This window comes from Sinocyclocheilus grahami, unplaced genomic scaffold (genome assembly GCF_001515645.1).
Source record: "Sinocyclocheilus grahami isolate Dianchi unplaced genomic scaffold, SAMN03320097.WGS_v1.1 scaffold61.1, whole genome shotgun sequence".
NCBI classification, from domain to species: Eukaryota; Metazoa; Chordata; class Actinopteri; order Cypriniformes; family Cyprinidae; genus Sinocyclocheilus; species Sinocyclocheilus grahami.
Window position 1 is genome coordinate 3,423,106 of NW_015505240.1, and position 12,433 is coordinate 3,435,538.

Below are 12,433 nucleotides of genomic sequence, written 5' to 3' on the forward strand. Positions count from 1 at the left end.
AGAGAGAGAGAGAGAGTGTGTGTGTGTGTGTGTGTGTGTGTGTGTGTGTGTCTGGAGCGTCACTGCCAGAAACAGCTCATTACCCCGCAGTAATGAAATAACAATGTAAAGAGCCATATGTTCATCATCCTTGTGTTATAATCAGTGCAGATAATTTAATTAACACTATTTCAAGTCACAAACACAGTCACGGTCCGGATGAGGTGTGAGATAGTAAAGACATTTTTTTCATCGAATCTGAGTTTTGGTTTGCTGTGATGTACAAGTGTGTCTCAAAGATTATACTAAGTGTCACCGCTTCACTGCTGTGTGATGGATGGATGGATGGATGTGTGGTTTGATTGTAAACGAGTCTCTGAGTCTCCAGAGATGAACATCACACAGAGAATTTACACATCAGACGCGTCTCTCCTCCTGCACCTCTCTCGCTCTCTCTCTTCTGTGAGTTCATCCCTCCTTCCACGGGCTGTGAGAGAAATGTTCTCTGGCTTCTCTTAATGTGAAGCACATTCCTTCAGTTCACTTCCACAGATACTCCTGGCTGTAATATCGTCGAAGGTGCACTTTCCATTTCAAAGCTTTCTCTCTCTTTGAGAATGATCACACCCCAGTGTCCTCGCTGTGCGCCTTCAGTCCAAACACTCCTAAAGGCCATGTTTGCTGTTACAGCTTTATTCTTTCATTCATGCTGTACATAAATTATAGCAACCTGTAGTTCTGTCCTTCGTGATCATGAGGTCCTCTCTGCTTAGATCACTGGGCGTTTATTATTCTCAAGAATAGAGTATTTCAACAGAAGCTTAAAATGAGCTAATACTGGCATACTGTCTACTATTTTTAATAAATGTAGTAAGTGAAACAGTATGCAACAATAAACATCTCAATCATGCTCTCATTACTTTGAATATAATTCTCTGCATGTTTATTTTGTATAATTAACTTTTGCAAGAGTAAGAATGTTTTGACCCATCAATAACACCTTGGCCATTTTCATTAAAGACAAAACTAAATGAACAAGATTTGTCAGCCATAACGGGGATTAGATGAAGTTTCCTACTAACTGTTAAACTGTTTGGATCAGTAACCGCGAGCTGTGTGATTCTGCTGTCTGCTGCTGGATATGTTCATATATCCCCTGCTTCAGCGCTCCGTCCTGCAGTCGGGGCTTTTTGGGATGGATCTAGGCCAGGACACGGGGCTCTAGAGGAAAAGACTCCAATCACTGAGCTGTGGGTTATTACAGCTGTCTGTGTGCACTATATATCTTCAGTTATAGAGAAATATCTTGATTCGATTTAGATTTAATATTGGGCAAATAAGAAAAAACTCTATAAATCATTTTTCATCCGGATACTGAAGTTACAGCATGTTGTACTTTGGTTGGACAAGCTTGTACTACCAGTCAAATGTTTCGACACACTTGCTCATTCTTATTTTCTGCTTTTGTTAAATTATAACAATAAAAAAAAATACATTTTAAGCTGCTTCATTGTCTAGATTCCAGCTTTTTGTTTTCCAGTCTTTGAGTTTAACATTTTCATGTTTTAAGAAAAAATATGGTCTTAAAAAAAAAATCTAAATGTGATTTGATGGTTGTTGGCTAACAATTTATTTACACATCATAGACTCAAAGGGGTTCAAATGAGGTTGTGCAGTTTTAAAACTTCAAAAATATTTTTTAAAAATGTTTAAAGATATGGTGAATTCAGTTAAATTGTAAATTTGAGATGACTGGGAAAAATGTCCCAATTAACCTGAATTATTATATTTAGATGTATCACAGTTATAAAAAAAATATCATTGATTGTTCCATGATCTGTTTGTCAGAACTCTTGTTTGCAGTTTTTACATCCTTGGTTTGTTCTTTAATGGTGGTGTCCAAAACTCTTTAAGATGATTGTTTTATAATGTAAAACTAAGATATAAAATAAGAAATATTTCGGTGTGACTAATCAAGTAAATGTGTTTCTTTGTGCAGGCGCTCAGATGTTCTTGTTCCATTGAAGCACAGGATCCTCACTGGATCATCTCAAATGCTGCAGAACATGATCATCAGGTTTGTTCGTGTCAGAATACTCACCAAAATAATCGTTCACAAGGATCGTTCCAGCTTAACGCAAGTCGCTTTTTGGTTTGTTTCAATATGCATCTCATATGTTAAAGGGGTCATATGATGCTTTTTTTAAAGATCATTATTTTGACCCCTTTAAGAAAAGCCTTTTCAGGCTTTGTTCCAGATAACCAGTGATATACTTAAAATTTCATTTCACTCGAGTATTTCACATGTCCATGCGCCTCCTCTTCTGCATCTCTACATAATATAGCACAGTGATAACAGTTATCAGATATAAAGATGTATATCTGATATATATTTATCAGATATCAAGAACACTACTGGTATCAATTAACATTTATTATTTTTAAATAATACAATAAATATACTACAAAGAACATGGGCTTTGGTAGAGTTACAACAAACATTGCTCTCTCTCCATTTCACAATGAAGGACAGGCCTGTTTTCATCGGAGCACTGAGAGGATGTATCATACGGCTGAGAAAAAAAATATGGCTGTGGGAAGAAACATCAAGAGAAAGCTTAACAATTTCATGCATACAGGAAAGTTTTAATGCTTCAAAAGACATACAAGGGTGGGTGGACACAGTAAACCTGAATTTATTGACACAAAACCAATATCTCTTCTATCTTCTCGTACACAGGTTTGACACGACCGCAAAAACAAACAAACAAACATTACAAAGACGGAAAAAAAAGAGAAAAAAAAACAGAATAAACTTTATTGGCAGCATTACTGCTGGTTTTGAAATTTACAGAAGAATTGGTTGTAATTGGTTTCGTACTGATAAAGTGGTGTCAAAACTGCATATGAATCCTCTTAAAAGAAACAGTTCAAGTCATATTTAATTAAAAATTAGAGCAAGACCTTGCAGTAGCAGGACTAGTGGTCAAAAAGCAGAACAAAAGAGTGCAGGAAAAGGTCTAGTGGCAAAAGATGATAGATGAATAAAAAGATGGCTCTAGTCAATGACAACACATTCTGACAGGTGAAGGAATATACGCTAGCACAATTTTGTAATGTACAACATCCTTGAATAATCACACAAGACAATCTGATTCTTGTTCTTCAAGTCTCTTAAATTAAGAGAAATCTCTTTGGAAGGAAAGCTGAAATCGGCAGTCAAGTTAACTATTCATTCCTCTAAGCGTTTTGGTTCAGATATTCACAGAACCCTCCAAAAAGATCTAATGAAAAGGTCCCAAGCTAATTCTCCAGAGCGGTTTTAAATGCTTAAACTTTTAGTACATGAAAAGGCGTTTCATTTCCATCGCTTCTGTTAGCTAGAGTAACACTTTACATTACAGGATCCATGTTACACATAATACCTTAATCACGACAGCATTAACAGTAATTGTGCTCCGTTTAACCATTTCAGATCATGTAAATAGACTGTGATGTAAAGTGTGAGCTAAAGCCTTTGGAGGACCATGAAAGTACATCAATTATCTCCATGTAATACTAATAATCTGGACATTGTCAAACGTGGTGAGGAATGATAACAGAAAAAAACGTGTTCTCAGCTATAAATGAATATGATTTTACGGCATGCATACAAATACTTCCCCAGCTCGGGAAGCAAAGCTAGGACTTTGACAGAAGACGTGGAACCGCTTGAGCATCACCGTAGAGCCGTTTTCCAATTACAACAAACAAGTACAGGAAAAAAGGTATATATTTTTAGCACCACAGACAGAAGGAAATAGCACCTAGTTTACCGATATTGTGTTTCCTCAGTATGATGTGTGCTCTTCTGATACAGGGAAGCACAAATTCATGAACGTCAGATCAAAGATTCCCCTCATGCACACAGGTCGCGATCTCACAGACCTATGGAAGCCACTTCAACACGACAGGTAGCAAATCAATGCTCACATTATGGCTGTTTCTTACTTTTATTGTCATTTTGTTCTTTAAATTACAAAAAGACGTTGTTGACATCTGAATTAAGACATTTTGTTGCTGTTGCAGTTGCTTTTTTGACGTATTTTAATCATTTCCTTTATTTTCTCTTCTTCAGATTCACTGGAAATTTCCACAGGCTCTTATTTGGGGGGTTATTATTATTATTATTTTTTAAGTGTTTTCCAATAACCAGCAGCTCTGTCCTTATCGCTCAATGGGTTCACATGCATGTTTTGAAGCCAGAACCCAAAAAATAAAAAATCACTTCACCGGAAAAAAAATATACAGAAAGTACTTACAAACATAGAAAAAAAAATATTTATATATATTTATATATATAATCACCATTCCAGGGAATGGAAGACAAGTATGCACAAAAAAACAAAGCTTAGAAGTGGAAAACAGAACAAGATAAAACCCAAGCAAACAAACCAGCGGAAAAGATTTCTCGTACGAGAAATGCCGAACAATGCCGTGCATAGAGCTACAAGTCCATGAACAGGCGGGAAATAAAAGGATGGATTTAATCTGTCTATACAGCCTGTGGGAGGGGCAAAGAGTCGGATGAGCGTAAAGTGGGCGGGGCTGGGAGAGACACGAGCGATGACCTCATCCAGTTTCAAAACTTGCATGTGATGCAGAGGGTACACTGAGGTTAAAAAGGTTGCTCTGTTATAAGAACCCATTGCTTAGACATCCATTCTTTCTTCAAATTTCTTTTATCCTTACTTTGGTATCTGTCGGGTTTATTTGGAAACACAAAACTTTACAAATAAGTCGTCCTATTTCTTTCTTGTGTTTTGTTTTCAGAGAAAATGAATATGTTTTGTTCACGCGTGCTCGCTGAGCAGTCTTAGCCGATGAAGCAGGCCGGTCCGACCTCAAAGCCGAACTTCTGCGTCGCTCCGCCGAAATCGTTGAACATAATGTCAACAAATGGTACCTGCTCCACTTTTGGTGTGCTGATCTCAAGAATAGTCTTTTCATAGCCCTTTTTCAACTGCGGGAGGTAAGAAAGGGAGCATTACGAACATCGCTTGTGAGAGTTTTCAGTTTAAACTTGCTAAAAAAAAAGACTTTAGAATTCGGAAGCACATACTATTACAAATTTTACAACGACTTTTAATGGCAGAAACATTAAGTTCCGAATTCAGCAAATATTTCTAGCTCTTACCGCACATCCGTCGACGGCGGCTCTGATGTATGGGTTGTTATCGTAAGACATCTCCTCATCATTGGAGCCCAGGAAGCGGATGGCTTTATCGTAAGAGTCCAGTTCCTGGTCGTGCCAAGCCACTGATTGGTAACAGTTGTAAGTCAGGTTCTGCCGAGCTGTGGCGCTGAGTAAACGCAGGAACGTCATCTGGACCACTCCGATCGGATTGCCCTCCGCATCCACGTACGAGAGCTGTTCAGACAAACAGACAGCAGTGCGGTATAGATAAAAGCTGGACCTAGAGGTTCTGCTGAAAACTACACATCACACCCCTCCGGTCCTACGCTATTTTATGATCAGTGACTATTGTTTTAAATTTGTGTTTAAAACTCTACAATGGCAAAAAAAAAATAAAAGTTCTTAATAATAATAATAACAGTTACCAAAGTGGTAAGATAAGATATATTCCCCGAAAACACCTAATATATTTTATTGCGTCTTAAGTAAATTAATGTTTAAAAAGAAATGGCAAACTTGTTTTTACAGTGAAACCATTGTCAATCTTTTTTAATAAATACTTAAGTATAACAATTATGTAAATACACTTTTGTTCAAAAGTTTGGGGTCATCAAGGCTGCATTTATCTGGTCAACAGTAATATTGTGAAATATTATTACAATACCAAATAACTCCAGTCTTCAGTGTCACATGATCCTTCAGAAATGATTTTAATATGCTGATTTGGTGCTCAAGAAACATTATTATCAATGTTAAAAACAGTTGTGCTGCTTTGGGATTCTTTAATGAATATTAGGTAAAAAAAACAGTATTTATTTGAAATATAAATCTTTGTACTGTTACTTCCGATCAATCCGATGCATTCCTGCTAAAAGCAGATTAACGCTTATGGTTAAAACTTTGTCTCTAAACACTCGTTTCGTCAGTCAGGCAAGAGCACAAAACTCTTTTCCCAGTTCAGTTCTGCTCTGCATGTATCAAACACCAAAATTCATTTACACATTCAAACATGCAAGATAAACTCATTTTGTTACAGACTCCACTGAAAAAAAATCACTAATATATTCAAATGAGTTGTACTGGTTTATATGCAAATTCTCCCCTTGTGGTGTGATGCAACATTTGCATTACGGAAATATGCAAATGTTTTGTTTTCATTCTTGAATATACCAACCCATGTTTAGAAGAAAACTCCATCTCCTCTGATCCACAAACACACACATATGTGACTGACTGAGAGAGCGAGCGCATGCTCCATGCACACACACACACACGCATCATTATATACTTACGATTAGGAGGTCCTCTCACACACTCATACGCATTGACTTTGCATGCATGCATGCAACCCACCATGAACACATGCCCATGACCACATTACCTCATGATCACAGCTGAATGTCAAGAGAGACTGAACCCAGAAGCTCAGTGACTGAGACCCACCACGGACACAATGGCTCCGTTCCAAACACTAGTGAACGTCTCTGTCTACTTTCTAAGACAGCAACTTATGTGAAACAGAATCCCATAGCAGGGTTATTATAGTTAACAAAATGTAACTCAAATGAAAACCATAAAAACACTTTTGTTACTTGAAATAAATAAATTACTCAAATTAATCAATACAAACGAATACAAGCTATGTAGACATGTTAAAAAATCAATAAACAACAAAATTACTAAAACTTTAAAATTAATGTGAAAAAAAAACTATTTTTAATATTAACAAACACTATAATAGTTTATCAATGATGCCAAAATAACACTGCCATATAGTGGTTGATTGAAACGTTCTTCACTGGCAGCAATTTAAATATAATCAAAATAATCTTAGTGAAGTGTGACGCAAGGACTTCTTGTAGTCAAGTTTACATCTGAAAAAATTATTTGAACAATATTTTATGGTTAAGTAGTGTTATGTTAAATACAACATAGATTTGCACAATATATTATGTTAATTTCCAAAGTTTTCACATTATTTTTACCATAAAATTATTTTTATTGTCTTGTTAAATCTTATGATTTATGCTGTATATGGAAACTTATTCCAATTTAAATGTTAATGTTAATTAAATGCTGCATTTTTACTTTTTTCTATTGAAAATACATTACTCGCTTGTCTAATGCCTACAGTTGATTCCAATACAGCATGTTCCTAAGTTAATGACTTGATACTCTACATGCATTACGCTAAATAGTGTTTTTAAGACTGAACTACCTACTGAAATCCCTCATATCTATCCACAGATTTTCACTAAGCTCATCACAATCCAATCGTCTTCTCTGCCAAGGATGCATGCAATTCTATAACAAGGTATCAGGAAGCTGTTTGATACAGCCTTTGCTTGTCCATGAATGTTATTTACCTGTAGGTGAGCATCTCACTAGCATTTGGAGCAGAACGACAATCATGTGTTAACAGACTCAGTCACTTCAAGGTGATTTTCTCACAGAAGATGGGGCTGGATTCCATCAGTCAGGCCTTTCACATGAACAAATCTACAAATTCTAGGATAAGTCAGGGTTTATGTCAGTCATTTTTTGAGTCTTTTTTTGCTATGGAAACCGACTGACTGACGTCTCCGCCCACAGACCTCAGATTACCCATAAGTCTGAGCAAACACACTTTTTGCTGCTGTTCTGATGATGACCATGCTCAGCCACGAAGGGATCCGAAAAGCATGCAGAAGCACGGGCCGTCAAGAGACCGATGGTGCCGGGCCCGTTCACTCATGCATTCCTACTTACCATGGACCCTCTCTTGTAGCGACTATACCAAGTGCCTGGACTGTCTTTGGGCCAGCGAGCCATTTTGCTCTGTAAAATAGGAGACTATTTCAGGAGGACAAGAAAGAGGAGTCACTCTTACCAGTTTACCACGTTTGAATTCACTGAACCACGACCCTGGATTCTCCTTCACCCAAGAGGTGAGTCTGGCCTGAGAGAGAGAGAGTCAGCTAGAGTCAATACTGCAGACAGACAGGAAGAAACAGGTAGCCTATGGGAATTATTTTGATCTGTTTTGCAGTGTAGTTGTCAATCTGCTGAAGGCAGAGGCTTTAACATAAGACATGATCCTGCAGACAGTTTGCAGGATTAAACCTACAGCCCTACAATTAACAAAATACAATCCTGTACGAAACCGAGCTTTCATACACAACTATAATCCAATTATAATTATATTATATATATATTAATATAGAATAATTATATTTTTGCTGAGCAAACACTAAACACTAAAATTGACTTAAAACCTAAAAAGTGTTTTTAAAAATCCTAAATAATAATAATATAATTTGAATATAATCAAAACACTAAAATTGACTTAAAACCTAAAAAAATCCTTTAAAAAAAATTATATTTTATAATATTTATTTTGCTCAGTAAACTACAAAAATGTCACTTACAAACCTAAATAATAATAATAATAATTTAAAATACTTTTTTTGCAGGATGAAGGGTCCAATAGTGTTCACAGAATTTAATGCAAATGCAAAACACAAATTTTTTTTTCAAAGGATTTGCTCTCATCCTAAAACAACAAAAACCCTAAAACTCCAATATGACCAAAAACAATCATTTTTGAGGGAATACTTTTTTTGCAGGATGAAGGGTCCAATAGTGTTCACAGAATTTAATGCAAATGCAAAACACAAATTTTATGATACAGGTTTTGCTCTCATCCTAAATCAACAAAAACCCTAAAACTCCAATATGACCAACAACAATCATTTTTGAGGGAATTTTTGCTTCTGGTGTGAAGAAGCCTGTCGGCATGCAAGGGTTGCCCTGGTAAATATTTGTGTAAGGTGAGAATAAGCCTGAGGAGGTTGTTGTTTGCTGTTGTCTGCATCTGCTGGTATGAAGAGTGAACCTGTGGAAGAACTGAAGTTAGTGCTGAGAGTCACCTTCACACCCCACTGAGTGATTTTCCGTCAGTGACGCTTCTGAGACTCATTAAGGCAAATAACTCATCACACTTGTGTGCAGAATCTAATACACAAACATCATTAATGATTATGATACAAGAACCCTCATTATATTCAAGAATGATACTTCTGACTAGTTTTGAACAGTTTTGAGTTGAATAGCTGGTACAGACCTTATTCGGGTTGTAGGAAAAAAGTACAGGTCATTCAATATCTCATTCTGATGTGCATGCTATGTCTTTCCATAGATTTTCAATGGGAAAAAAACTCTAAATCAGATGTGACCTTAAGACAGTGTGACATATTGAACAGATTGTACCGCTATTCCTCTCTGCATGTTAAGCTGAACAGTTTCTCTCTGGAGGTTTTTCAGGAATCCATGGACTACTAACTGTGAGTTGAATCTAGCGTGTGTTTGTCTTCATTTTGATATGTGATGTTTTTTAAATTGTTGTAGTGCTTTGTGATTCAGAGATGAAAACGGTTTTACCCTAGATCTGGACTTATGGGAAGGGAAGCCGTCCCAAAGTGTTTTGCTTTGTGGCTGTCAGGAGAACACGTCTTACCCCTTCACTCTTTTTCTCTGGGAAGATGCAGCTCTCTCCACCTGCTGTGAAGTTACAGTACACTTTGAAAGAGTCTCTGGAGCAGCCCTGGTTCGGATCAATCCAGTATTCACCTGAAAACAGAGAAACAAGGGCCATCATAAGCTTTATGTATTATGTTAATATTTTCACACGGGATTCATTTAATACAGAGCTGAGAATCGGGTGGTTTTATTCTTGTGATTTGGCACTTGATATGCCAGTTAATCGTAATTAATTGTATATGTCACAATACATGCAATTAAAACGCCCCCAAATGAAGATAATTTTGAATTATGAAGACAATTTTTAATTAAAGAGGCAGAAAAAATATGGTACAGTTTTGGGAACCATTCCAGAATTTTAGGAAATGTTACAGGAATTTGTAATTTTTGGAAAGTTTCCGTAATTTTTAAATGTATTTAATTTTATGTTAAATCTGTATTTCTATTTTTTTTTTATTAGCATCATGACTTTGGATGTTGCGAGAATGTTGGATAGTTAGAGTGTTGCAAAGTGGTTGCCAGGCCATTACTACTGTAAACTGCAAAACTCGCCACCTAAATGTTTGGACGGTTACTTGGCTATTGTTAGGCAGTTGCTAAATTGTGTTCTTAACAGCTTCTTGGATGTTCTAGGTGGTTGCTAGCCCGCTAGTAATTGTTGCAAAACATGAGTAGTGCTTGGCCGTGCGAAATGTGTCACCACATTGTTTGAGTGGTTTCTAGGATGTGGTTTGGTTACTAAGGTGTTCTAATTATTTGATAGGCTGTAACTAGGGTGTTGTGGATGGTTGCTAGGGCTTCACATTTTCTGTTTATTTAATTTTTTCATTAGCATCATGGTTACCTTCTGTCTATCGCTGTTGTTGTTTTTACTGATGCTTTGTTTAAAACAGTCATTAACATGCTTGGAAATGTGTGTGCACATGCGTGCGTGTGTAGCGTGTGTGTGATACACACCATCTGGGAAATCTGGGTGGCACAGCTGCAGGTCTTTGCAGGTGCGGGCGGGGTTACTCTGTGTGCCCAGCGGGTGTTTCATCTGTTCAATCTCCAGTTTGAGAGAGTTCAGAGAGCCGAATATCTCCTCCATGCCATCCTCATAGTCTTTGTAGTTGGCATCTGCAGCGTCATCCATCATCTGGCTGGCATCAATGTTCCTCTTTGCCCGTTTGGGGCTGGAATGGATAGGCAGAGGGTGGATGACATCACCAGGTGGACCCTAGACGAGAGGATAACCGTTAATATTCACATAACATGCATTATTTAGAGCACAGGCTAGTGCTGCTTACTCATGCAAAATTCACCATCAAAATGTTTGGGTGTTGTTCTGAGTGACTATAGGGTTTTTTGGGTGGTTGCTAAGGTGTTGTAAGGAGGTTTCTAGGCTGTTACAAAATAATTAGAAAATGTGAGTGTAGCTTGGCCCATGCAAACTTCGTTACAACAATGTTTGGGTGGTTAATAGGGTGTTGTAAAGTGTTCTCAATGACTGCTAGGGTTTCCTGGGTGGTTTCTAAGGTGTTGCAAAGAGGTTTCTAGACTGTTAATAAATCATTGTAAAATGCGAGTGTAGGTTAGCCATGCAAACCTTGTTACTACAATGTTAGGGTGGTTGGTTACTAGGGTGTTGTTAAGCAGTGACTGTTGTTTTTTTTAGGTGGTTGCTAGGGTATTGAAAGGATGTTTTGGGTGGTTGTTAGGATGTTGTTAGGCAGTGACTCTTGGGGTTTTTTAGGTGGTTGCTAGGGTGTTGAAAGGATGTTTTAGGTGGTTGTTAGGCAGTTGCTTGTCTGTTACTGTAGTTGGAAAATGTGAGTGTAACCCACTAGGGTTAATATAGTGTTGATAAGCAGTTGCTAAGGTGTTCGAATTGAATTCTGTTCTGAGTGGCTGTTGGAGATTTTTAGGTGGTTGCTAAGATGTTGATAGGATGTTTTGGGTGGTTGTTAGGCAGTTGCTAAGATGTTTTGAGTGGCTATTAGGGTGATTTATAGTGTTGCTAGGATGTTCCAACAATAAATTGTTGGAAATTTTAACCAAATGAAGATAATTTTGAATTATGAAGACAATTTTTAATTAAAAATATGGTACAGTTTTGGGAACCATTCCAGAATTTTAGGAAATGTTACAGGAATTTGTAATTTTTGGAAAGTTTCCGTAATTTTAATTAAATATATATTTTTAAATGTATTTAATTTTATGTTAAATCTGTATTTCTATTTTTTTTTTTATTAGCATCATGACTTTGGATGTTGCGAGAATGTTGGATAGTTAGAGTGTTGCAAAGTGGTTGCCAGGCCATTACTACTGTAAACTGCAAAACTCGCCACCTAAATGTTTGGACGGTTACTTGGCTATTGTTAGGCAGTTGCTAAATTGTGTTCTTAACAGCTTCTTGGATGTTCTAGGTGGTTGCTAGGCCGCTAGTAATTGTTGCAAAACATGAGTAGTGCTTGGCCGTGCGAAATGCGTCACCACATTGTTTGAGTGGTTTCTAGGATGTGGTTTGGTTACTAAGGTGTTCTAATTATTTGATAGGCTGTAACTAGGGTGTTGTGGATGGTTGCTAGGGCTTCACATTTTCTGTTTATTTTATTTTTTCATTAGCATCATGGTTACCTTCTGTCTATCGCTGTTGTTGTTTTTACTGATGCTTTGTTTAAAACAGTCATTAACATGCTTGGAAATGGAGACCAGGAGGTCCAATGGGTCCAATAGGTCCAGCGGGTCCGTAAATACCCTGTAGAGAAATACTTAAAT

At 37.1% G+C, this 12,433-nt stretch overlaps 1 protein-coding gene across 1 annotated transcript in view; it reads right to left on the reverse strand.

Moving 5' to 3' along the window:
* Nucleotides 1-4,167: 4,167 nt before the first annotated feature.
* LOC107584652 (collagen alpha-1(XI) chain-like) overlaps nt 4,168-12,433 on the reverse strand; it is a 112,061-nt gene continuing 103,795 nt past the window's right edge. The window contains exons 58-63 of the mRNA XM_016271361.1: nt 12,354-12,413; nt 10,631-10,892; nt 9,651-9,763; nt 8,025-8,093; nt 5,156-5,389; nt 4,168-4,981 (exon numbers count right to left, since the gene is read on the reverse strand). Coding sequence (XP_016126847.1) covers nt 4,835-4,981; nt 5,156-5,389; nt 8,025-8,093; nt 9,651-9,763; nt 10,631-10,892; nt 12,354-12,413 — 885 coding nt within the window. The 3' untranslated portion in view covers nt 4,168-4,834. The remainder of the gene's footprint in view (nt 4,982-5,155; nt 5,390-8,024; nt 8,094-9,650; nt 9,764-10,630; nt 10,893-12,353; nt 12,414-12,433) is intronic.